This window comes from Anas acuta, chromosome 4, assembly GCF_963932015.1.
Source record: "Anas acuta chromosome 4, bAnaAcu1.1, whole genome shotgun sequence".
Lineage (NCBI taxonomy): Eukaryota > Metazoa > Chordata > Aves > Anseriformes > Anatidae > Anas > Anas acuta.
Genome location: NC_088982.1, coordinates 26614609 through 26641283, shown reverse-complemented (window position 1 = coordinate 26641283; position 26675 = coordinate 26614609). Strand labels below are relative to the sequence as shown.

Here is a 26675-nt window from a genome sequence, read left to right as displayed (position 1 = left end):
AGGGATGGTGACTCCACCACTTCCCTGAACTTCTGTTCCTGAAGTCTTTCTGTGCAACTGACAAATATTTCAAGCCCAACCATACCTGGCAGATAACAAACTAACAGAAATATGTTGCAGGCTTATGGATGACAGAGAAGGTGTAAAACTTCCTGATTACTGTACATGAAAAAATAAAAATAACCTAAATTTGCTTGCCATGTAACACATTCTTACCCGCTGATATATCAAACCACCATGATTGCACAAAGACCAAATAGTACAAGGTAATGCTAGTTACCAAAATTATCTTTGACTATTTCTAAGACTAATGATCCCAGCATCTCAGCCAGTTTTATTCTTGGTAACTGAGGAAATTTTTATGCCGTTGCAGAAAGATTTAAAATTTTTTAGCCTTTAGCTGAAATAAATTAAAAAAAAAATCAGTGACAGAAGTAGTGATTCACAACTCAGATTCCCTTTGCTTGATGCCAGAAGAGGGACTCCTTCCTTTCTTTGTTTCAGCAAGACTCACTCAACATTGAATGGTGGACAGGGAGCAAATATTTCATTGCAAAAAATATGAAAGTAACAGCATAATACTCCCTGGTTTTAGCCAACCCCTAGGCAAGCCAAATCAGAGGACAATGTGCTAACTCTTTGTGGAAGTCACAGCAAAATGCACTGGCTGTGCATTACAGAGCTGCGTACAGTTTTGAAATCCAGTGCCAGGAGCAGAACACAGGGCTTGCATCGCTCGGCAGAAACAGCGCCCCAGCTGATACAAAAGATGAGGACTGCTGTTGACACTGGGCTGCCTGAAAAAAAGACTTCTGTTTTCACAACAGTTCCTGTCAGCCTGACCTGGAACTCCCTTCTACTACTCTGAATACAAAGACCGGTTTTATTTATTTATTTATTTAGCACATGTTAAGCAGCAAAGTATCTAGGACAGGCTAAGATTTAACTCATTTAACTTTACCCATGTAACAGACAAGAAAGACTCTCCGCAGTTAGTTTGGGAGGACAGCAAATCTCCAGAGGGTGGAGGCATCTCCATCTAGCTCTAAAAGCGATGCTTGAGCATATGTGGTACCTCCTGGCATGTGCCTCTCTCTCATTTATTGCAGAATATGCATGATTAGTTTGGACATGTAATATTTAGATGGGTAGGGTTGTACAAAACAAATCCTGCTCTAAAGTCACACTCCAAAGGATTCTCCAAACTTCCAAAAAAGCCTTTTTCACTCCTTTGCTACCCTTTGACTAGAAAGCTTTCTCCTAACGGGTTTTCCTCTCATCAAATTAAGATGGTTGGTATATTTTTGTCCTTTCATAATTAGATGTGGACAGTTATCAACTGTCACGATTGCAATGTCTTGGAAGACTCTTACTACATATACGAAACTCATGGTTCCCTTTAGAAACCTCGATCTGCATATGAAGGAAGAGAAACCACCAGAGAAAAACAAACCTTTGTACAGCCTCTCCTCTCGGCATCCCCCAGCAGTTCCCACATGAATTACTGCTTCCTGAGGCCCTTCTGCTGTGTTTCCTTCCAGGCAATGGAAGGGAAAAGAGACTTTCCTTTTTCCTCAGTGCTAAATCCTGTGGTCCCTGTAACCAATGAGGGACCTTTTTAAAGACACGTCTGATTTAATTAACAACGTGCTGGATTATCAGGGACAGTGTCAACATGATTTCTTCTTTGTCCTGTTAAGTTTACCAATCTCTCCCAAGCATTCATCTTTAGCATGAATCATGCAAGGTGTGTTAATTAAACATACTTCTGCCTGAAATTATACTGCTTTTGGGCAAAGAATTAATCTGCCAAATCTCTACACAGTTATAATGTAAAATATCCTGATGGAAAACCTAAGGACACAACAACACAGAATTGTTCAGGATGCCATATGAGCCTGGTGTTTGAAAGTAGGTTATGTTTGCAGAGAAAAATCATGTTTATGTTTGCTCTTATGAAAACAAGCATCTCATACTGGTGACTTCAGAAGCAAGAAATAGAGACACTTTCTCCAAGCAAATTCCCAGGACTAATAGAAAGGCAAAGTCTTTACATGGCAGATCATTTTTACTTGGTGCAAACTGCACAGGCAAAAAGCACCTTGAAAAGCTGAGGAATTAAGTTATCAGTCACGCTCAAGTAAAGGTGGGAAGAGAGTTGGGAGTCAGGAAAAACAAGAGAGGAAACCTGTCAAGTTTCAGAACCTCTTAAACACAGGCAGCTAACTCTTTGTGGTTTTCATAATTTATTACCTTTTGTAGCATGCAATACTTGGTGACATTTGGTTTAAAAATAAAAAAAATAGAAAGAAAATAAAAAAGGGAGGGGACAAAAAAAAGAAGGACATTTTAGCATGACAACGTGATGTCAGAATTCCTCACGGCTGGATCTGGAGCCACAGGTTTAAGCTGCACACGCAGTGTCTCTGAAGAGCAATCACCTCTCACTGCACACGCATCCCTGACTCCTGACACAGCTCCAAAACCTCTGCCCCACCCTTCCTCACCCTCCTCCAGAAAGGCAGAGCTTAAAGGAAACAAGAAACCTGAGGTTCAGCTGCATGCACTGCACATTCTTCATATTCCTGTCAGTATCTCCAGCATTTTACCGTAATATTTTAAAGAGAGCTTTCAAGGAGATTGTATGGACAATAAATCAAACAAAACCACCACCAAACCACACTGGAAACATCACAGGAGGCAATGAGAAATTTCTAATGGTCAAAAAGGTGAATCAGACCTTTCCCAAGCAGCATCTTGGGAAAAATGCATCGGGATCTCGTACCCTGTCACAACGCCCTCTGATTCATCTGGGATTTAACTGAGTTAGTATTTGCAAATTATTTTTTAAAAAATCATTTGCATTTCCATTTTAAAATGCGATTTATTTAAAACTTCAGAAATCTCTTTTGCATTTTTTTTCCTATTTTGAACATTTTTCTTTTTCCTCATTAAATTGTGATCATAAAATAATGAGCACCTTGATTTGGTTAGCTATAAGGTCAAAAAAAGTTTCATCAGCTTCATGTTAGATACTGAAAATGACAAAGCTGCTGAACATCAAATAAAAGCTGTTTTAAACAATTTTATTATGAAATCCCTTAAGCCATTATTTGACCCTCATGTCCTGTTCTTTTTCATAGCACCTTCTTCAGTTCTCCAGCCTGACTCAAATTTAAGGCAGCAAAACAAAATCTGATGTTTATTTAAACACTTGCAAAAGCCCAGTAAAAATTACTTTTAGATTGGTGTGAGACAGAACTTAACTCTGAAGCAGTATTTAATTATTTAAACGAATAAAAGGTTTATTTTTAAGGAGTCTAGAACAATTTTTATGTGTTCAAAAACAAGAAGCCCAAATGATCTATCTAATTCTTAGTTTGAGGACAGTGCTAGATAGATTTTGTTCTCAATTTCATGCTGTATACTCAAGAGCACATTACTCGATCTTGCTAAATATGAACAATGGTGTAGTGTTAATCCAGGTATACCTCATATGCAGATAGGCAAGCTTTTGTAGCAAGCTCATTAATGTCACACAATAATGATGAAATGTGGAAGGGAACTGTCTGACACTTGATGAAAAGTCTGGACGTGTTCTCTGCTTCTCTTCCCTCGTGTACTTTAACTCTTTCCTTATAAGAAAAGGAATTTATATTTATATTCCTTATTTATATTTATATTCCTTATTTATATTTATATTCCTTATAAAGCACTTTTGAGATACCCTAATGGAAAACTGGAAGGACTATACATGGTTAACATGCAAGAGCTGGTTGGCTCTGTAAAAGCAGTGCCCCTTTCACCACAAAACAGATAAACACTATATACTATTCATGCTTGACCATCCCATATCACAATAAAAAAAGCCTTTAATAATTCTCTGCTAGTTGCAGCACTGTGAAAATCCCTACTTTAAGTGGTCCATACCTTGAAAGAAGGACCTTTCACCATGAAGCTCAGTATAAGCATTCTCTTGCATGTACATCCTGTGAAATTGCTTTCTTTTCCCATCACTTGCCTTTCTTTGTCTCTTGTAAACTCTTTCAGCTTCCACTTCTGGGAAATATCACATTTGTAACTGGTTGCAAACCTTCGCTCCTAGTTTTCCTGCAGGGAGATGGAACTGAGACTAAAAATTCCTCAGTTCCAGTTATGTTACAGCGTAGCTTTTGGCAATCCCTGACCTTTCCTGTAGCAGATTCTTTTCTGGAGACTATTAGTTGAACATGCATGGATAATTTAGTCAATAGACAGAGTACTCTGGTACTGCACCTTACTATTATGCTGTGGTTGTTTGCTTCCATGTCACGTAAAGTAACCTACCATTTACCCCAGCTTCTCTTGACCACTTCCTCTCTTCTGACAACATCCTTCTTTTGCTATGCTTTCCAAATAGTTAGCCATCCTTCTTTCTGAAAATTCTTTGTTAAATACTCCCAGCAAATGACATACTTCATGAGAATATTCCTCAGACCTTTGGCACATGCATGCATATTGTGCTTGTTTCCATCCTATTCCTGTTCAGGCACAGCCTTTGGCCATAGTGTGCAGGAGGCCTTGTGTGTCCTCTGGGCCTGCTTCCAGTCAATCAATCCTTAGCAAACAGAAATGCAATCAATAAAATCACATTATCTGACCTGAAAAACTTGTACAGAACCAAAAAATAAAGAGATTCAGACAATGCATCTCTGTAGCAACACTTTTCTTAGCCCCTACCTGAATACTTCAGGTTGTTCTGTAGGTCTGAAGTTCTGGGTGATGAGGGGAGATTAAAGAAGCAGGGAAGAAAAATAAATTTAACTCAGACAGAGCTCACACTACACAAAGCTATGGAAGAGTGGACAACCCCTGATCCATGCAAAGTCCCATTTAAACGTCTTAGCAAATGTTGCTGCACAGGTTTGCTAGCATCTGTTTCACTACATTATGACCAGAGTACACTGGCAGAATTACACAGGCTGTTAAAAATCAGAAAAGCATCTGAATCTTCAACAATTCAGAAGCTACTAGACCACAGAGAAATTTAAAGGATCCATGGCCTAAAGACTAATCTGAAATATATATATATATTTGTTTTCCCTAAGGTTTGCTACCTTCTCTGTAACATGCAATTTTACAAGTTTGTAACACATATTTGCATTCTAATAAACTGCAGAGACACTCTAGAATGCTAAACAGATCTGGATAAGAGACCTGTACTGCCAATTTATGAGACAAAATGCCAAAAATCTGCAGGAATCAAAACTTCAGTTCCCATGAAGTGCCTAGGCCTTGACACGAAGTAATTTACTAGCAAAGCATACATGCAGTAATGCTGATTAATGTGCTGCAGTGTGGGAGCAGTACATGTAGCAGGAATCTCTTCCACATTGGGTAAAGTTACTTAGGATGCCAATTAGATTCTGTACCTACAGGCATAAATAAATCATACGCTACCCAATTTTAGGTTTAAAACTCAAATGAAATTATGTACTTCTGTTACAGGCAATCAGTTTCAAAATAAAACTGAACGACCACCAGAGAGCTGTGGTTTGTGCAAACCTTTTCCACCCTCCTCTTCATTCATTAGCAAAGTTCTGCTTTATGCCCTGTTCTCACCTGTCATACAGGTGTCTCGGAACTGCAAAGCAAAACTTTCAAGGTTAAGTCTTACTCTTTTGTGACTCTTTTCTCACAAGCAATCTTAAACTTGTGGTCACGCAGCATTTAATCACAGCAGCAGTTTTGATACGTGTGAAATTCCCCTTACTTTCACAGTAAGACTAAGGCCTGAGCCATGTTACAAAAGTTATACTGGTGTTCATATGATACAGAAGGAGGTGATTTTTGTATTCAGTGTAGGCTCCCTAAATTACAGTAACTGGTACTGAAGGAAATAGATTCATATGGGCAGTACCACTGTTTTTTAACCACGTCAATTTCTTTAAAGAGCCAAAACTGTTGCGCAGAGAAAACCAAAGTTACTTATCCAAATTGATACTGGAAGTGCCTGTTACAGCACAAACCTTTACTTGAGTTCCCAAAATTGCAGGTTAAATCTCCAGCTAGTGACTTGTCCTATTCTTCTTCTGGTTTTCTAACACATCTGCATTAGCAGCTTCTTAAGGCATCCAGAGAGTTTAATCTGCTAGGGATCTTTGGAGGATCTGGGGAAGGAGGTACAAAAATTTTGTACATACAGGCACAAGAAGAGGGCATCTCAAATCTGAAAAATCCTCCACAGCTCACTTTCAGTGAATAATAGATTTGATTTTTACCTTAAAGATCTTCTGTTTTTAATTAGACTTCTCAGACAATACCAGAAGACAGAAATGCTACAGGTGTGAGTATAACCTGAGCTACTTTATCTAGATATTAACAGTAGTAAAGCCACAAAAGCACAGATTTCCATGAAGGCCTTCAAGCACTGCGCAGACTTGCACAGTTCATGTCAAGGCCTGTACCAGTACAGCTTCACTGGTTTTTAGCCAGCCAGAATAAACCTACTTTAAGCATACTGCAGTCATAGCTACCAAAAGTATATCTTAAGTATGAACAGTTTACATACAGCCTTCTGATTTTTAAGAAGCTGAAACAACAGCTGCAATGGATGTGATGCAGCTGCATATTCTACAGCTGACAGATCCCTTCAGATAGGCAGCTCTGAGGGTCAGAATTGAACTAAGCAGATGTCTGGTTCTTCATTTCAGCTTCATGAAATCCTTTGCATCACTTCTACTTACTTAGTATTGCTGATTTCATTATTGCCTTTCTTACTAGTTTATTATATCTAGGTCTATATACTGGTTTACTATATCTATATTTATTATATCTTACTGTTAATTATATCTAGGTCTAGAATTAGGCTCGGATCTTGCAGACTTTTCTTAATATTACTTGACACTATTCAACTGCTAGCTGTCCAAGGCAGTAATTGTGTATCAAGCCTGTACTTGGAACATACAGATGCATTTTTTTCATTAATGTAACAAAAGAAATGAAGCCAGTATTTATGTACATTTTAAACAGGATTTCAGAATATTTTGATAGTTTCTGGGTTTCCATGAATAAGACAGGGCTTTTAAAAGCCATTACAGAAACTGCAATTAGGTGTGATATGGGTGGTTATCAGCCACAACACTGTTCAACAGAATTCAAGACAGTTGTGAACATAGTTTTCCAACACTCAAGTGAATTTTTGATAATGCTGACTCTTTTACAACATCAGGAATACAAACAGTTATTTGTATTAGAACATTGAAACCTGTCTACTGCTTGGGAATATTTTGACAGGAATAACCTGTGAATCCACCTGAACCACTACAGAGCTTCTGCAACCCTATAAAACATGCCTCTTGCCACGATGTTTCAGGCCTGAAAGGGAGAGGTATCATCCAGCAATTCAGGATGATACACCTGCAACTGTGCATCTTTAAAGATTTTAATATTAAAAGTTATGCCAAAAGACATAGTAGCCTGGAAAAGAATGCAGGAAGTTAAGAATGCTCAAATAATGACACTAGTAACTTCAACATTTTCAAGAGACCAAGGCGTAAGACACTGAAGATACAATGCTGTGTAGCTGAACTGATCTAAAAAGCTGACACTGAAAGGAGTGGGCCTTGCCTCTCATACCTCCTGCTCCTGGCTTTGTCATAACGCATCTGGTACTTACTGAACCTGGGTCAATTCATTGATTCATAAGCCCTTTCACTAAGCCAAAGACAACAAAACTATTAGATGTATTTCCTGATCCAGCCTACAGCTGTGAAAGTACTCCTGTTGGCACAGGGAGGCGGGACAGGAATGTCAGATTAAGAGCGTCTTTGAGTACTTATGTAGGGCATCCAGTTCTGAGTTTGGTCTAGTTTTCATTAGAAAGACGTATCAGCTGTGGCTATTGCCTTTGAAATCCAAATCATCCACAACAGTGGCAATTAACAAAAGAATGTGATCCTAGTCTGTGTGTGCTAGCTTTTGCTACTGTAAATAATACCTGTCCACAAATTGTAAAGATTCAGCTTAATATGATATAAAATGGCTTTGCTCCAGATTTGGGGATATGCAAAGGTATTGTGAGAATAAAATTCCACCCTGATCTTAGAGAAATCATTTAGTGCCTCTATGCTGCAATTCATCACTTATGAAAATAGGGATAATGACACTTCTGGTATCTTATAGTGATGATGTGAGGATGCATGCTTTTAAATAAGAGATTTCTCAATCGTATGGTCATTGCTGAGATGTGAATGTGTAAGTACTATTTTAGTATGAAAATAATGGTAATCTGAATATTAAAAGTACATTTTTCTTCTTCAGTAGCTGTACTTGTGACAGAAAAACAATTTCCTTCCGGGAACTCTGATTTCTCTTTCACATTCTCGTGAACACTTTTTCTTTACTAAGTAATTATTTCTGTGGCCTAATCAGGTAGCTTACTGTGTTCACATGTGCACCCCTCTGTACCTTCCTGAAGCTTAGGGATTTCCGTGTAACTTACTCAGACCTTGCTATAAACCTATAAACTATGTAAAAGCTTCCACCCTTTCCTTCAGTTGCTGTATGAACTATTAAAATGTCCCCCACACAAGCTATTGTTCTCAAGGTCTTAACTATGCTTTGTTTGCTTTGTTTTGTTTTTTCCTAGTCTGCTTCCCGTGAAGTTCAGTCGATGGTGTTAACATGAACAGGGGTGGCCTGATGGCCCTGGAGACACACAGAAGAGCACACGAACAAGCCACAAGAGCGCCCTTGCCCACTGCCCAGTGCAGCCGCCCCATCGCTCAGTGGCAGTAACTGGAGGGACGGTCGTTCCTGTCAGCTTTAGCGTGGGGCGTTTCGGCGTCCCCCAGACCTCCTGCCTTCCACCGGCACATCACCGTCACCGCGGAAGGGCAGGGTTACAAAAAACAGACCCATATCCGATTCCCAGGCGAGAACAGACAGGTCCTTATCTTCCCCTCCCCGCTAAAACTTCCGCAGGCACCGCGCCAGGGGCCGCGGCGGGGCTGGGAGGACGCTGCCCCCCGGCAGGGCGCCGGGCACCTCGGCAAGGCTGCGGCTCTCCCTCGGCCACACGCAGCCCCGGGTGCACGCCTCGGCGCCTTTCTCCCCCGCCAGCTCCCGGCACCGGCGCCCTCCTTTTTCTCCTCCTCCTCTTTCTCCTCCTTCGCCACAGGCTCCCCGCCCCACCGGCAGCCTTACCCGTGTCCCCGCTCACATCCCAGCGTAATGGCCGCGACCCCCCTGCCGCCTGCCACTCTCCCTCCGGCTCCAGCTCCAGCTCCGCCGCCTCCCTCGGCTCCGCTCCGCTCCGCCCCGCCGGTGCTGCCCGGCCCCCGGCCGCCTCCCCCGGCGAGCCCGCCTAGCGCCGCGCCCCTCCGCCGCCTGGTTCCGCCGGGAGCCCGGCTCCCCTCAGCGCCCTTCGCCCCTTGCCGCCTCCATCTTCAGGAAAACGCAGTTGCGAATTGGAACCGAATTCGCTTGCTTTCCTCCTACCCTGCTCCGAGCAGGCCGTGCTCAGACTTCTCTAAGTGGAAATAAATAAATAGTTAAATGAATAAATAAATAAGCTGCCCTCAACAACTCGCCTTCAGTGCTGGCAACCCAAAGGTTGTTATCGTTTAAGGACTTTTTCTTTATTTGACCTGAGGCCTCAGCCGGTGGAGGCCAGGGCAGGAGCCCTGCTGTGACAGGGCTCTGGCTGCCTTGGACAAGCTTGCCCTGGAAATTGACGTTGTTGATCTTTTGCCAGCGCAGCCTGGCGCTGAAGGCAGCTCGGCCTGTCTAAACGAGGAGTTTTCTAGCCACTGGGCTAATCGAGGTTAGCAAACACTCTCCCTCGTTTTCTAAGAAGTAAGCCTCTGGCGATTGAGAAACTGCCCTAATTATCTTAAACAAATCGCTGGTATCAGGAACCTCAGTGAGTTTTCTCATCAATAACCTTTCTGAAGCCCAACCCAGCCCTTATGCACTTCAGGCCTGTGAGAGTACTCTTGAAGGCTGCTCTTCACAAAGAAACCACAAGAAATCACACTTAAGTCAGACAATTTCTATTCTAAGGTCATTCTCTGATGAAAAAGGAAGAAAGAAAGAAAGAAAGAAGAAAAAAGTTACTTGCAAGTTACCCTTTTGGCCCTATTGAAATGAACTGGAGTTACAAGTACTTACCCAGTATCAACAATGAAATCCTAACAAGAAAGTGGAGAGGGCTGTGCTGAGCAGTGGCTGCTGGTTGTGCTCTCCTTTCTATGTCTGTGGTAGGGTTTTCCCGTGTTTGCCTGCATTTTAGCATGTCGTGTCTCCTTGAGCCCTCACGTTATATTTCAGTGAACGGCACCTGGCAGTCTGTTCTTTGAACTGCCTGTATGGCTATCAGGAATTTCAAAACATACTGGCATATGGAGTGGAATAAAAATACATCTACATGAAGTTAAGTCCATAACTGCTGCTTTGAAATTATACAGTTTTATTCTGGGTAGGAAAAAACAAGATGTTCTGTTTCTCTGGCAGGATACACCACCTTTGTTGGCTCGGGTGCTATGGGAAAGAGGATGCAACACAGGAAGGCAGAGTGAGCTGCTACAAGATGATAGTGGGCCTGCCAGAAAGCAAGTAATTTAATGTTATTTTATTGGTTAACATACTGATTTATTGTATCATTCCGGTTGTTTGAGAAAGAAGAGAACATCACAAAGCTTTTAACAAAATAGCTACCTCTCCTGTAATCACATTGGAGTTGTAAATAATTGATATGCAGAGTCCCACATTTCCCCATTCATATTTTGTCATGCATGTCATTCCATTCTGTAAACTCACGACTACAAAAGGCATCTGTTTATTTCTCGTGTTTGCCTGGCAATAACAATTGCCCGAGCTAGGCCTGCACATCAGTGCACTGCAAAAATACCTGACCAAACCTTGAATGAGCTAGCTTGGCTGCCAGAAGAAACACAGCTAGGTAGGGTATACGAGCTGCTCCAAGAGGTAGGTCTGACTGTGTGGGTTTACTGGAGTTACAAGTACATGGTTTCACTTTTATCCTTTTGTGTTACTGTCCAGTAGTACAAATGGTATTGGACCCAAGCATCCAAAGTGACCGTCCAGCATCTCTAAGGTGTAATTAAGCTGTCTTCTCCCAAATAGCCTATGGAAGAGTATATACAAAGAAGACAAACACCAGAGATAATACTTGATTCGGAAATCTCCCTGATAACTTTTATATGTGTGGAGATAATGACACTGAATGTCTCCCACATGGATATATCTCTGTTTTTCCTGTGCAGGATGCAGGTGTGTTCCATATTAATTCCTGAACATGGGAAGGAAAAACTATGGGCACAAGAGGGTGATTGATGACATTAGCTTAGCTGGAGAGCTCTTTGGTCTTCTGTGTTCTTCAAACCCCCTATCAGTTTGTGGCTGCAGTAACTCTGGAAGCATCAGCATGAACAGCTCACCCAGCTGTGCTCATATTGGCACATGAAAGAGAGGAATGTGTGTCATGGGAATTGTGCTAACTAAATGTGTTGGCAGATTGAAAACTTTCCCATGAACACCTGGAAGGAGGATGGAGATTTGTCACAGCATGCCATCAAGCATTTCCTGGAGCACCTCCAGTTAATGAAATACTAAGAACCTGGATATGATTCCCCAGACATTCTAGTGCCAAATCCACGTAAATAACAGTGCCAGTGGGGATTTGACTTTATAGACATAGATAGTTATTACTGCAGTGTTGATGCTCTTGGACTGGCTTAGCAAGTACAAGGTGCGTCAGTGTCAGGACCATGGATGTGCCTGAGAGATCTGGTGTGTATTTACAGTATAAATAGTGACATACTATGACGTGTCTGCTTTAAATATCTTTGAAGACATGGTAGCATACTCATAAACTGTAGCCAGAAAATTTCTTGACTATCACCCAATAATCTGATCACTTTTCTTCTCCGTAGCTCTACAGTAAGCCCAAATAATTTAACCAGATTTCACCAGAAAACTTAAATTTTAAATTGTATTGAATTACTGTTTACAAGATCATTGGCTAAATAATGCATTTAGAGTCCTAATCAATGATATGTGTTAAAACCCTCTGTTTTGCCAGTGCAAAGTAAAGCTGCCTCTTATGCAGATGTGTTGGGGTAGTTAGTCTCTTAACACAAGATCTTCACATCCATTTCCTGACGGGAGCTCAGTCTGATTCAGTTCTCAGGATGATGGATGCACAGTGAATGAGACAGCTGTTCTGTATTGGTCTTTGTTCTAGTCTGAGTGTGGCTATAACCTTTATTTACAGTGTCTAAAGTGGAATGGGTTTATTGATCTCCTCATGGAGAGATTGTGTTCATTACTTGAGTAAGCATTTTGTAAATATTCATGAATTTTCTTTCATAGCTTCCTGTGAGACAAGAAGGTATTGCTACTTTCATTTTAAAAATGAAGAACTGAAACAAGGGAGAATAAACACCATATTGTGAAAGTATTTGCTAGTGATTCAGAACATGCATGCTCAGCTTTAAAGATGTAACATTTGCTTTTGTGAATATATATTTACAGTGCAAGATATATTCTGTGCATAATACGTACACCTTGCAAATCTTGAGTGAGGTAGAGGAAACACGTAAATAGTATCATGGGAACTTCCCTGAAAGTCACCTTCTGGGTCATTGAATGAGCCTTGTCATTGCAGGCATACCATGTAATCTGGTTCGTAAGTTGGCTGAGCTTTATCTTAAAAACAATTAGGTGTTTTGTTCTTATTACTGTATGAGAAATCTGGTCCAGAATATGGTTGTTTTGAGGGTTAAGAATTATCTCCAAGCTTCTAAACTAAACTGCATACCCATTTGGTCTTTTACCAGCAGTGACCATTATTTTAATTATTTATATTGTTCTTTTTCTTCCTCGTGTTTATCCATTGACATTTGTTTTGGTAAAGTTAACATGATATGGATGAATTATATCAAACTGAATGAAGGCTAACTAAATTCTGTAAAAAAGTATCCACACAAAGGTGTAATGCAGTTTAACAAATCTATGCAGACCTTAATTAATATTGAATAAAGTGCCATGACATAGCTTGTGTAGACAAGTTTAAAGGAATAAATGACTGCACTATTCACTTGTACAGTGCTCACATTTTGCCTGTGGTTTATACCAGTATATGCAGCCAATTGCAGAATGCCGAGAATCCGGAAATTTGAGTTATATTTCAGTTTTGGGGGGCAGTTACTAGCAGCCAGTGGTAGTTGTTATTGATGCAGTGTTGCTGGTATAACACTTGTGACGTGATCATTGTTTGTTATGTACTTCCATCTGAAAGTCATTAAGATGATGAGAGTTATTTTAGAAACTTTCATTCTGTTGCCTGTTCTTCAGGAAATAACTAACCATCGACTGGAATTTAGCAAGGAATCTGGATTTTTTTTTTTTTTTACTTTCAAGCAGCTCTGAATTACCATGACAAACAGAAAAAAAAAAACAAAAAACATCTTAAATGAGATCTCATCATCTTCCTACAGCTTCTTATCTTGGCAGTACTAAAATACAGATGAATTAGTAACCTGTAATGAAACTCTAGTTCATTGGATTCTATGAACCCATGTTCACTACCCTGCTGAATTCCTGTGTTAAGGAATTAATACTGCCTAATGAATGAATAAAGAGACACAAAACTATATCTCTTAAGAAGAGAAACACATCATCCATGTTACTAATTCTGGGATAATAGGAAGGTGTGTATGGTTGGAAAGTAGTACCAGCTAAGTGAAATTATACACAGATGGCTTTGATGTACTTGGATAAATTCCTGTATCCCTTCTTTTTCTGTTTACTGTGGTGTGGCAATTTCCCATGGCTAATCTTCAGCCTTATCTTATCTACAGCTGTAAACTTGTTATTAGCTTGTTTACACTGCTACAAGTTTATTGTGCATCAGAATCCTTTGATACACGATCTGAATGTACTTACGTGCCTTCCTTTTCATTGTATATATAAGCTGCATTGTATATATATTCCTGCAAGTGATTTAACTTGTTGATTTTATCTGGTCCACAAAATAAATTTAATTCTCTATCTTCTGCATATCAAACCATAAAAGGAGCTGAGTCAGTGATATCAAACGAACTACTTACTAAATGTTATTTTTCTGTGCTTGTGGAAAGTTGTTGTCTAGGTTACATTTTTTCTCAAGTTTTTTTTTTTCTTTTTTTTTTTTTCTCATTTAACAGTTTTTCTCAGTCATCATTTCTGCTGAACAGGCAGGTCAGACTTGCTAAACAAAATCTGGGCTTCACTGACTATTTTTACATAGTATTTTATGTCACAACTACTATACCCATTTGTGGGACAAATTGAAATTATTTGTAATCCAGCAGATGGATAGGAAAGTGCCACTTTAGACTTTGATTCTCTTGGCTATTTTCCATAAGGGTTTCCAAGGCTGGCTTTTCATGAGATGTTTAATCTAATTTTAGGAAGTCTAGTATCAAATCAAAAGTGCCATTGACACAAGACACCACCCTGATACAAATTCATTTTGATGGGGTTTAAGTAGTTAAACAATTTTGAAAGGGGAACTTTGCCCCAGCAAAGTTGCCCCTCTTTATCTGATTACCTCATCTTCTAGAGCAAGTACAACAACATAAAGCACAAGTGTGGTTTTAACTAACTTGGCCCAGAAGTTATCACATGCTTATTTCTGGTCTGCTCAGCTAGCCCAGTGCATTACAGATCTGAGATTAATTAATGAAAAGTCATGGCCTCGGTGAAAAGAAGAGAGACATACTTTCACAAGTATCTGTAGGTCTTCAAGCTTGGAAGTAAGCCTAGTGTTTATTCTTGACTAGTACTATATGTGGCAATATCTGAGTAACTGCTTTTTGCTAGGATTTTATGCCATATAAGATATTGTAATTAACATATGGAAAAAACATACCATCTTCTAGCGAACAATTTATATTTTCTCTTTATTTTACTTACACAAATAGAGGAATTATTTGAGGAAAATTAAGGTAATTCTAAATTTTCTCTTTAGAGTCACTCAGGATTTCAGGAATATTTCAGAATATTTCAGGAATACTCTCTGAACTATGAGAGAAAAAATTCTTAATTCATTTCTTACAGTGGCTTGTAGAAGAAAGAGTAGATCATATCTTCACAGGGCAAAATCCAGCAGGAGAAATTATCTGGTTAGCTCTACTCCAGAATTTGCTCCAGAGTAATTCTAAATAACAGCAAATCTAATCTTAGCTGCTTCACTGAAAATCAATAATATCTCTACTAATGCAATAGTATTAAACCATTGCAAATCTGGTTTGAATAAAATTCTAGTCAAAGCTATTGTCACCTGCATAACAAGATTCATTACCTCACTATAAATATATATATATATATATAATTTATATTTATATATATTTATAATTTATATTTATATAATATACATAATATATATATATAAATATGTATATTTATATATATATATATATAATATGTATATTTATATATTTATAATTATATGCACATTCCTACCATGGTTATATTTCACAAAGTACAGAAGAACTAATGTTTTTTATTATGTTAGTTGAAGTTAGTAAGCATGGTGGAGTAAAGCCATAAACTTAATGGATTCCTACACCACCTGCAGGAACCGGTATAACAGATATTATATCAGATACTACTATCTTGAATTTGTTCATGAGCCATACATATTTCACACTTTTGCAGCTATCAGTGACTAAGCCATGAGAAAATCATTTGCCATTGCAAAGAAGTATGCAAAATACTTCTCTTGTTTTTGTATCTAATCTGAGATAGCAGAGGCTAACAGAGAGGCTTTTCTCTCTCATGCTGAAGAGGAACTGCAGTAATATCATTCAAAGCAGAATTTGTCATGGGATGGTAGGTCATGCAGGTCAGAAAACTGCAGCAACAGTGCAATAGTTAGCAAGATTTGAAAAGCTGGTAACTGTAAGGAAGTTGTCCAGGACTCTTACAGCTGCTTCCTCAAATCTACATTTCTTATTAATGCATGAACATTTAGAGAAGAGGTAACTTCGCTTTCAATGCATTTCTTCAGGCCTTCTTTTCCTCTGTGATATATTTCCTTGTATTCCTCAAGAGCACTATATTTGCCCTGTTTGATATCATATTACCACATTTACCAAGAAAAAAGAGTTTCCATCATTTTGAACACATACCTGGCTTGTTGTCATGGTCATACTTTTCCAAAATACAGGGGAAATTATATATATATTTTTTATCAGATGTTAATTAAAGTTCATAAACATGATGATGTAAAACCACAGACTTAATGGATTCCTATATTACCTGTAGGAACAGTCAGACATTACTGTTTTAATTTTGCAGGTGGGGAAACTTAGATGTAAGAAGATGAAGTGGGTTGTCTGAGTCTAGGAAATAATATATGACAGAGTTGGGATTTTTTCCTTATCCTAGTTCTGTGCTAAGTGCATTAGTCAAAGAGTCAAAAAATAAATAGACAAACAAACAAACAAAAAAAACCAACAACAAATAAACAATGGGAACATGTTAAACATCCTTCAAAGAAACTTATACATCTGTAGTGCGATAACAGACTCTATTTTCCTGGGCTTGAATACAGGCATGGGTAGACAGGATTTACTCTTTAACAAAAGTCTAGGAATGTCTTCATTGAAGTCTATATAACTATTATTTCCCATGGAAGAGGAAAGGACAGAAGTAGGATGCACATGTGGAAAGCTGCCCCTTATATATTAACTATTGACCCCAAGAAAGTCCAGGCTTTCTGGCCAGCATGATGTCCTGCCAAACTGGACACAGACTGACAAGACAGAAAGTCTTGTAAATCCCAAGGCCATTTGCCTTGGGAGTAATTGATTGTATTTACACTGGAAGGGAGTTAGTGACAACAAAGCACTGTTGGGCTGTACTGGCAAAAACACCCTCACCATGGATATAGTTATATCAGCAAATTGTGCTTCTACTTAGTCTGGTAAAATTGCCTTCTCTTTTTATGCCCTTGCTGAAACCACCTCCTCAGCAAAAACAGAGCTTTGCCAGCATAAGTATTTGACCAACTGCTGTTTCCACTACCATAAAATATTATGTGATAAAAATAAAATATATAGTGGCATTCAAATCAGAGTCATATAATAAATAGAGTCCATGAATTTCTTGTGTGGATAAGAGGAGATGTACCTAGTAGTGTGTTTATTATTTTAGGAATACTTTCTCCCCACTGCTATTATGACATGGTGCAACTTGCTATGCAGCATACTCCAGTGTCTACTAATTGTTGTTTACATACAGGGTGAAGTGTCATTATAATCTACCTCTAGGGCATTTTCTTTTATCTTTTCTGATGTCCAAATAATTTTGAAAAGCACCAACAGTTTATTACCATTCATTATTGATATTACAGTTTTAGGGTTAGGATTAGAGACAAAGATTTGGCTTATGTTTTTAATGCATCTGTCCTAAAAGTGACTATTAATTTTTTGTTGTCTTTTTGCATTCCGGCCATTACAATCATTAAACCTGCACCATGGCAAGTAAAATTCCAGTCCTCACATGTACCTGGTTTATAGTTCACCTAGGACTCTTAAAAAAGAAAACAGGAATGTGGAAGAATAGAAATGGAAACAATAGATTTTTCCTTATAAAATGGTAGCAACAGACCAGATGAAAATAAACTTTTCTGCATGTTCCCTGAACCCAAGACAGGAAATAATGGGCCTGAATTGCAGAAAAGGAGAGTTAGGAGAATATTCATAGAGACTGCAGTAGGGCAAAGACTCCTCCTTCTACTGTCAAAGAAGCTTGTGCAAAATAGGGTATCATGGTTATGGGAGAGGAAAGGCAAGATATCCAGGTCCCAAAATGTCTGTGCCTGCCCATTTATGGACAGATATTGACAAGTGGGACTTGCGAGCATAAAGCCCTGGTTACTGACTCTGGTTTGTCTTGAGTTAAGAGCTATTACCCCAGTATGGGGGTATGGCTCAAGCCAACTACAGGCTCCTTGGCCTACAGCAGGTCATTCCTCTGGTCAAAGTTATTTCCCTTTGTACAGGGTGTGAAATCGGCTCCTGACCCTTCTACTACTTCAGCCATGCAATTGTCAAGACGTATTCAGTACAGATATTTGAAAATCTTATGATACAACTAATGTAATTGTGAGTAATATCTGCAGGATTTTATCCATTGGTACTTCAGTCTATGCTTGGAGAGTCTCTGGCAATAGCAGTTTCTCTCTTTTATCTTACAGTGTAGCAAGTGCTTACTATGTTCTTTTCTGTGCAAGGTGGTAGAGAGTTCAGTGTATTAATTATTTGTCTCTAAGGTGATTTTGAACAAGAACATCCCTTACAGCTATTGCTAGATCTTCAGTGCAGTCTGTTAGAAGGACAGAACTGCTGCAGAGGATTTTGAAATTCCAGAATGAGAAGTGAAATAAATAATTAATGAAGTCTCTCAATACATCTCTTTGTTGGAAAAATCTAGAGAAGATAGAGACAAGTATAGAAATATGGACATAGTCAATATCCACTGTGTATGATGCACCATACTCAACATGTGTCGTAGAGTAAATACATGAGTGTGCCGCAGTGCCACAGCTTATGTTTCAGAACTTGGGGGGACCAAATCTTGTCATGGCTTTGTGTGCTCACATTTTACAAGTGAAATTATTTGAGAAACTGATTTCTCATTCAGGAGAGGAAACTCTGATTTGACTATAATCTCAAGAGTGTAAGTCACCTCCAGGGTAAAATTAAACAAGACTGAATGCTACATTCAGTGACCCTGCAGACATTTCAGCTGTTGAAGAGTAAGGATAATGATGCAGATGATAGCTTATGAAGAGCAAATAGCTAATAAAGAATGTTCTGCACGTCAGTGTCAAGTTGTTTATCCAGCCTCACTTATTATAAGCTTGAATGGGTGGTCAGAGTGTAAAAATTAAATGAAGATACATTATTTTCGACTTCATTTAGCTGTAGCATATCAAAATGTGTATGTTTATAAGTAAGCTTCTACAAAAGCTTTTTATATTTCTGGTTTAATAGTTAAAGTGGTTCACTGATTGATACTCATTTCAGGACTAATTTCATCTGCTCTAAGCATGGGTTGCCAGAAGGGGTAGTTTTGACTTCCCCCTCAGTCCTAACCACAAAGTTCTCTTCTGCCAGAAGTGGTGCTCTGTTGCAACCCGGCTTAAATCTAACTTTGTGACCAAAATACAGAAGTAAAAAAATAACAATTCATTTTCAGCTGTATCAGCTATATTCTGCAGTTGCAGTTTCATCCTGCAGCCACAAGCACCCTAAAGGAAAAAGAAGCAGAGCAGGAGTAAAGGGAATAGCAGGACCTCCCTTTTCCAGGCCATGAATTAAGCTCAGCTTGATCTGAACCGCAGTCTCATGTTTCTTTTGCACTTAAAAAGCATTACGGGTACCTCTGTGTTGGTAAAATACATAGTTATCTATTTCTACTAATATACCAATTTAATAGTTCCTTGTGGGACAGAGTTATACTCATCTTCAAATGCTCTCTCCAACTGGGTATACTTAGAGCAATGTAAACCACCTCTATGCTATAATATATAATCCTATAATATTAAGAGATTCTGATTATTAAATTATTTCCAAATGTTTTAAAAACAAGGGCAACAAAAGAATTCATTTTAAAAATAGGTTTAATTACTGCAGTTTAGCTTGTTGGTTATCTGTAAAATCAAACACAACCATTAAGGAGCCAGTAGGAATGTGGATACTATAATTCAAAATTCTCTCCACATTTCTCACTTGTGAAGCTGCTCCTTGTCATCGTGGAGTCTCTTGTCTACCTACTTATCTTTCCACAAGTTTCCAACCCTGTCTCTGATTTTGTGGTTACTCGACAACTTGCATTCAGAGGGGTGGGGTGGGTTATTGCTGCTGTGGTACAGAACCATAACAAATTGGTATTTTCAAGGCCTAAGACCTGATGGTGGATCCAAATAATGCAAATCCAAACAAACTCCAAACTGACAATGCCAGTCTTGTTTGCCACACTACTTTGTAATTTTACATGGGCTCAGCAACATGCATTCAGCTAACCCAGCTCTGATTTCCTTGCCCAGTACTACTCTGCTCCTCCTATGTCAGAAAAAAAAAAGCTATACATCTATGAAAAGTGAAACTCTTTATTCCTAAGACCTGGAAAAAACAATCAAACAAACAAGCAAAAACCTGTTTTGAAAGGTGTTCACTGAGATTTTGTCAGGATGTGTGGTTCCCTGTCCTCTTTTACACATTCCTGTCTTTCAAGTGTTATGTAAATCTGTTGCATTCATCTCTTGTTTGGTCCTATTCAATTGAGTGGGACACTCACTACCTTTCTCCTTATCCCCCTATCTTATTTCTCCCTAAATCTGGATTTCCTTTATATTACTCTTGTGTGGTCGCTGGCTCCGTCTTCTTTGAAGCAGAAGCTCCCCCTGCTGCTCTCGTTTGTAGTGTGCAACATCGTACAGTTAGAAACTGGATAGCTTTCCAGTCATCTAACAAAATGTATTCTGGGAGAATAAAGGAAGTTATTATTCAAAATGATCTAAAATAAAACTAGTTTTTCTTTGCAATTTCAACTTTTCCTGAATTCGATATCAGCATGAAGTAATTTCACCATAATAAATTTAAATACATTTTCCAGAAGCCTTTATTAAAAATTTATTAGCATTTGCGATGTCTGAGAGGAATTGGGTGCATCTGAAAGTTTGCAGTCAGCAAAACGTGGAATTGCTTCCTCCCCATCTGTTCCTTCCCCCAAACTCCTACACACCACTCTGTTCCTCTCATACTGGCAGTCGGAGAAGACGTGCAGCAAACTGACTTAACCTGCCTGTGCTTTTTTTTTTTTCCACAAACCTTGCACCCACCAGTACAGACTTGTAGCTCTTTTTGCATTCTTAGGGCCTGGTTTTATGCTTACGCTTGTATAATCTATGCCTGTGAATCAGCCAAGTGATTTCAGTGAAGTAAGATCTGCCTACAGGTATATCAGCTTCTGTACCCAGTGTTTTGCTGGAGCTTGAATTTGAACTGTTTTTCTTGTACAAGTGATCAGGGGGTTCCTGCTTTTTCATGTCCATGATCAAATCAACTTAAGGTGCAGAAAGCTTGTTGCTAATGTTAAAACCTCTTCCATATGCCCTGTCCCAGTCTGGCTGGCTTTCTTCTGGTTTGGCAAAGCAGAGATACAAAATGAGCTGTTCCAGGCCAACACGGTACTCACAGAATGAGCTTCAGTACTTAGTATTTCCCCTAACTTCTTCAGTTTCATGTAATGTCTGAGCCTTTTTTTTTTTTTTTTTTTTTTTTTTTTTTAATGCTGGAAGCCTTGACCTCCCTCTGCTGAGATTGGCTGAAAGTTAGGCTGGGAAGAGGTGAAAAGCAAAGCTGCAAAACGGGGAGAACTTCAAAACAGATGAAACGTTGTTGCAGATAAAAATCTGTGAAATTTGAAGGTTCTGGCTTTGTTTGCAGGCTGCCTCAAGGCCACGCAGGTTAGGGTGGGCAGTAGTAGGATGGGTACTCGTGTGGTAACCCCTTGCGCACTCCCTTCCTGGGGGTTTTTAAGGAAAGTTTGGACGTGATGCTTAGGGGCATGGCTTAGTGGGTGATACTGGTGGTTGAGGGACGCTTGGACCAGATGATCTTGGAAGTCTTTTCCAACAATTAACGCTTCTGTGACTCCATGAGGCAGCCTCCCGGCCTGGCAGCTGGCCCGGGAATCGAACCCGCGGCCTCCGGAGGCGACAGGCGGGGCCTTTGCCCCTGCTCATGCGCGCCGCCGGGCCGAGGGAGGGCGGCGGGCGCTGAGGGAAGGGCCGGGAAATGCTGCTCCTGCTGGAGAAGCTGCCGCCGGGACGGGCCCTGGAGGTGGGGGGGCTCCTGTTTTTGGGGGGCTTCGGGCTGGGAGCAGGGCCCTGTCCCCTCAGCGGGCCTCTCCGTGGCGTCGCCTTCCCGCTCTGACCCCTGCGGGCCTCTGCGAAGCGAAAGTGAAAATATGGGGGCGCGCTGAGGGCACCCCGGCTGGGGCGTGCTTTGTGCTTTCCCCTCTCGCATCCCGGAGCAGAGGGGGTTTCTCCTGCTCGTTTCTGCCCAAGCTGTGCCCGAGGCTGCTGGGGAGGAGGCCTCGGCGCCATTGCTTCGCCCTGGTGCTCGGAGAGGGGCTGGCAGGGGGATGCTGCGGTTCTGGGGGAGCCTGAGACCCTGCCCAGGGGCTAGGGGGGGATAGCTGGTGAATTTGGTGTAGGTTAATAGTGATAGCGACGTGTTTTTAACGTGTTTTTTAATATTTCATGTTTTTCCATATCACCTTGTTTCAGTTCCTTCATAAGATAGTCGATGGCATATGTGGCCGGGCATACCCTCGGTACCAGGACTATGGCAGCGTTTGGAGTTTGGCAGAGTGGATGGAGGTTTTGGGAGAAAGCAGGAGGTATTTCAAAGCTGCAGTTGGCCAAAACATGTCTGATGAAGAGGTATGGGCTTGTCACTGACTGGATTTGACTTTGAGAAATCATTCTGCAGTGATTGGCCTTCTAGTTGTTTTTTTTTTTTTTTTTTTTAGCCCTTAAATGTTTTTATAGTGTAGAATTTGAGTAGTAGCAGACAAAATCTGAGTACCCTCAAACAGGTAGAAAGCGAGCAGTGTTTGGAGGTAAAATGAAATGTCTTTTATAAGAAAAAAATGGATGGCATTTTTATTAAACAGTGCTGAATAATACTTGATAAAATACTGTTTTAGTTACTTAAATTGATAAGTACTATAAATTAAATCTATGTTTTCCTTAAAATACATAACCTGTCATTACTGTTCATTGGAAATAAAAACAACTCATGCACATGTTTGTTGTCAAATAGCAATTGTATGTAAGTCCTGAAAATTCTTAGACTGGATGGACCATGCGGCACGGGGACTACCATTCAAGGCCATTCCAGTGTGTATAACTTTTGCAAAAGTTTTTTCTGTTACCAGGAATCTTGATTCTCATTTTTGCCCATTCCTAGTCTTTTCACTACCTGGTAGTAGTTACATCTAACAAGGATACTTGTGAAGCTGCGGAAAAGTCTGTTCATCAGTGTGTTCCTACTGAGCTTATGTATTTTGTTCCCCCTCCGATGTTCAGAAACGCAGAGCTAAACCTGGCTGATTGTGTATGTGATTCTTTCGAGTTTAGCTGGCGTTTAAGAAGGCTTCATTCTATGGTCTCTTTTAGTATAAATGACCGTTTGCATCAACCGTGAATTACTGCCAAACAAGAACATTGTTGATGTTGGTGTGTGGTGGGTTTTTTTTGTTTGTTTTGTTTTTTGTTTTTTTCATTGCTGTAATAAATACTGACTATCTATCAGACATGGAGAGAAGGCTGAGACTGTGGAGCATAGCGTAACACTTAGATAAAGGCTTGGGTACCAAAACCAAAAAAAGAACAACTATTACAGGTGGAACATCTTATTTCTTTAATTAGTAATTTAAACCGTCATAACTTTTGTTATGATTTTTGTAGGCTGCTCAGCAGATAAAGGATCTAAATGAAAACTATCAAGAAGCAGTCACAAAGTGTCTAAAAGGCAGAAAGGAAGAAATCAGGAATGCACTGGTAGAAAGAGTAAATGCAATATCATGTGGCCAGCTGCAGGATTTTGACTGGCAATTAAAGGTGAGAGTTTTTCTTTAATGTTGCTTGAATATAAAAAGAAGTATCCTGCAATGTAGAAGAATCTTTATATCTCCTTAGTAGGGCCAGCTGATTCTGGGGCATGGCTCAATTTTTAAAGGTACCAGAAAACCACATTCATGACAACAGACGCTTGTATAAACTGAAAGTAAAATTCTGTCTTTTAATGCTGCAGTTTCTCTCTCTCTTTCTCCTAAAAGGAGTTTGAAGTGTTCCTAAGTAATCTTCAGGGTTTCATATACTGTCGTGATTTACAGGCTTAAATAGATAGTATTTTTACTCAAAGTAAAAAGAAATTATTTAAAATAAAGAGTAGTACGCTGATGCAGGATGTGGTTCCCTGATTTTTTTCAAACTTTTAGACTCCTGTATTAAACAGCTACTTAATAATTAATTTGGAATCATTTATCTTTAGATTTGTTGTGATAGTAAGTAACATGACTGCCCTACCTAAAATGAAATGGTGCTTTGGGGTTACAAAGCCACTTCTGCTTTAAATTAAGCTATGACAAAGACATAAAATATAAACCGCATAAGAAATGTTGTTTACTTAGTCCATGGGAGTAGTTAAATAGTCTTCCATTTCCATTATGTTAAATAATTTGTGTAGCAAACAGCTTTTGAAATTAAAGAGCATTGTCCACCAAAGACAAGATTTTGTGAGAGCAAATGTGCATTGTATTGTGCTGTTATTAATCATTGATCTGCTATGCTAACTGCATTTACTGGTGAGGAAAACATAAACCAGACTTTTAGTTGCTTGTGGTTTATTTTAACCATTGCTCATGGAAATTTCTTTTTTACTTTCTTCCTATTGCATGACATACATTTCTTGTACATGTCTGAACTATTGTATTAATTTTGCTTTAAACAGCTTTTTTTCTTCCTTGAACTTGTGTGTTTTTTTTTTCCACTTGCTCTAATTGAATCCTCCCAAGGAGCTTGTCTGTCCTTTGTTGTAACACCTTCTGTGCTGACTATTAAAATAGCTCTGTACAGTGCTGATGAACAGTATTATTAACTGATCCTCTACGTAATACCTTATAAAAGGCCTACTTATACCAGAGTGGGTGTAATAGTGAACGAAAAAATAAAGCATGACTGGTATATAATCTTCTTCATCAGTATCAGTCAAGTAGAGTATCTGATAAACAGTATTTGATCAGCTGTAGAGGGAATTGAAAACTGCACAGTTGTACTCTTTTACCCTACTGTCCCCTTCAAAAATAGTTATGCTAGTCAACGTTATAAAGTGACTTCAAAATTTACATACTTCACTTTAAAGAGCCATGATCAAATATATCTTATTTTCATCTAAAAAACCCCAAAATGTTGCAAATGGATAAAAAGAAAAATAATCCTGCAGGTATTGTGAGCAGTTAGTTTTGTCATGTGGATGTTTGTTCTGGTAGCACCCGTTCAATATAAAGTAAAGATTTAATGCTCTGAAAGACTAAAAACTTAATGGCTCCACCTTATGTTTTGTTGTTTTTTCTTCAATCTTCCTAGCTTGCGCTTTCCAGTGATAAGATCTCCATGCTGCAAATGCCACTTCTCAATCTTGACTTGGATGTGAGAGAAAATGGTGAAATTAAACCAGTTTCTATAGAAATGAATAAGGAAGAGCTGCAGAACCTAATAAATGCACTGGAAGCCGCTAATAAGGTATCTTTTACTGATGTTTTTTCTTCCTGAGTCCTTGTGAATTTGCTGGTGTGAGACCTCTGAGTAACTATGAAGTTCCCAGTGAGGTGAATGTGTTAGTCCAGATACAGGTGCTGGTCTCTTGAAATGAGAGCCCTCAAATGTTCTTCCAGAACAGACTTCAGTAGTCTCCACGTGCCCTGTGTCTGCTTGAAAGTCTGTATGGAACCTATGGGTTGTTTTTGTGTCCATGCTTCTAGGTGAGGACAAGAAGGAATTCATTCTAGTAATGGTGCTGCCTGTTCTGCTTTGTGTAAAGGGAATCCTAGTGGACCTGGAAAGCACCATTTTGCTTTTTTGGTTTTGGGGAACCAAAAAGTGGTTAGTGTGCAGTAAGTGCTAAAGAAAGTGGCTAGAAGTAGTAACTGTGTGAGGTTGTACAAGAGAGCTGGCAGGGGGGTGGCACATTTTCCAGGGAAAAGATACATTTATACAGTTACATATACTGTAACAGAAAGCATAATGGTGCATCTCCTGGACTGATTAAGTTTTTGTCTCATCCAACTTTGATCTTATCCCTTTCCTTCTTTTTGAAGGTTGTCTTGCAACTGAAATGACAGAATTCAGATCATTGATAATGTCTGCTGGCAATGGATTCCCAGTTGACTTGGAAAAAAAAAAGGAAACGCTCTCTGCAAAGTCGGAAGCTGTTGATGCTGTCAAATACTGAACTGAGAAGGCAATTATGACTTGTGACCAAATACACTATTAAGTCTTTTATGAAACTAACAAAGTCTTGTTCAACCAAAAATAAAAAATTCAGTGTACAGTAGCTTTTAGTACTAAAGGTTTATAGAAATATGAAGAAGTATAACTTAGTGTGCTATATTTGTTTCAGTTAAATTTTGGGGGGTGACTGCACAGATGCCTAGTCAAACTAAGGAGTCTTAATTGCAAAGTATGTTATTCATATCTAAGGTGCCATGATAATGAAGAACACAACAGCATATTTGTATCATTAATGTATTTATACTTGTAAATAGTGAATAAATAGTTGATCGATTGTGTGTTTGGGTGCATTGTTGCAATAAATTGTCTTGATGTATTTAGTCACTAACCTCAGACTTTTTTTTTACATGCTCAGAGAAAATCAGCACTGCAACAAAAAGCAGTATGGAGTCACAGAATGCTTGAGGTTGGAAGGGACCTCTGGAGGTTGTCTGGTCCAACCCTCCTGCTCAACCAGGACTAGATACGCAGTGGTGTTTCATCTTTACTGTCATCTTACATTTGTCCTGCCCTTTACCGATGCACCAAACAGGAA

General features: G+C 39.4%; 2 protein-coding genes across 5 annotated transcripts in view; one reads left to right on the top strand and one right to left on the bottom strand.

The window, feature by feature from the left end:
• ATP10D (ATPase phospholipid transporting 10D (putative)) overlaps positions 1–10273 on the bottom strand; it is a 44094-nt gene extending 33821 nt beyond the window's left edge. The window contains exon 1 of one of the 3 annotated variants that reach the window (XM_068680270.1): positions 10153–10273. The gene's annotated coding sequence lies outside the window, so the exon portion shown is untranslated. Of the gene's footprint in view, positions 1–1453; positions 1597–9186; positions 9327–10152 lie in introns of those variants that run through there. The other 2 variants (XM_068680268.1, XM_068680269.1) reach the window with 2 other exon arrangements.
• An 11471-nt stretch (positions 10274–21744) lies between these two features.
• COMMD8 (COMM domain containing 8) lies at positions 21745–26418 on the top strand. Of its 2 annotated transcripts, XM_068680267.1 has the most exons (5): positions 21745–21902; positions 22352–22507; positions 23537–23689; positions 25217–25372; positions 25948–26418. In XM_068680267.1, exons 1-5 carry the CDS (start codon positions 21858–21860, stop codon positions 25966–25968), a joined length of 531 nt encoding a protein of 176 aa, XP_068536368.1. In that variant the 5' UTR covers positions 21745–21857; the 3' UTR covers positions 25969–26418. The 2 variants fall into 2 exon arrangements, with proteins under 2 accessions (XP_068536368.1, XP_068536367.1); XM_068680266.1 differs by having other exon boundaries at positions 25217–26008.
• Positions 26419–26675: the final 257 nt, after the last annotated feature.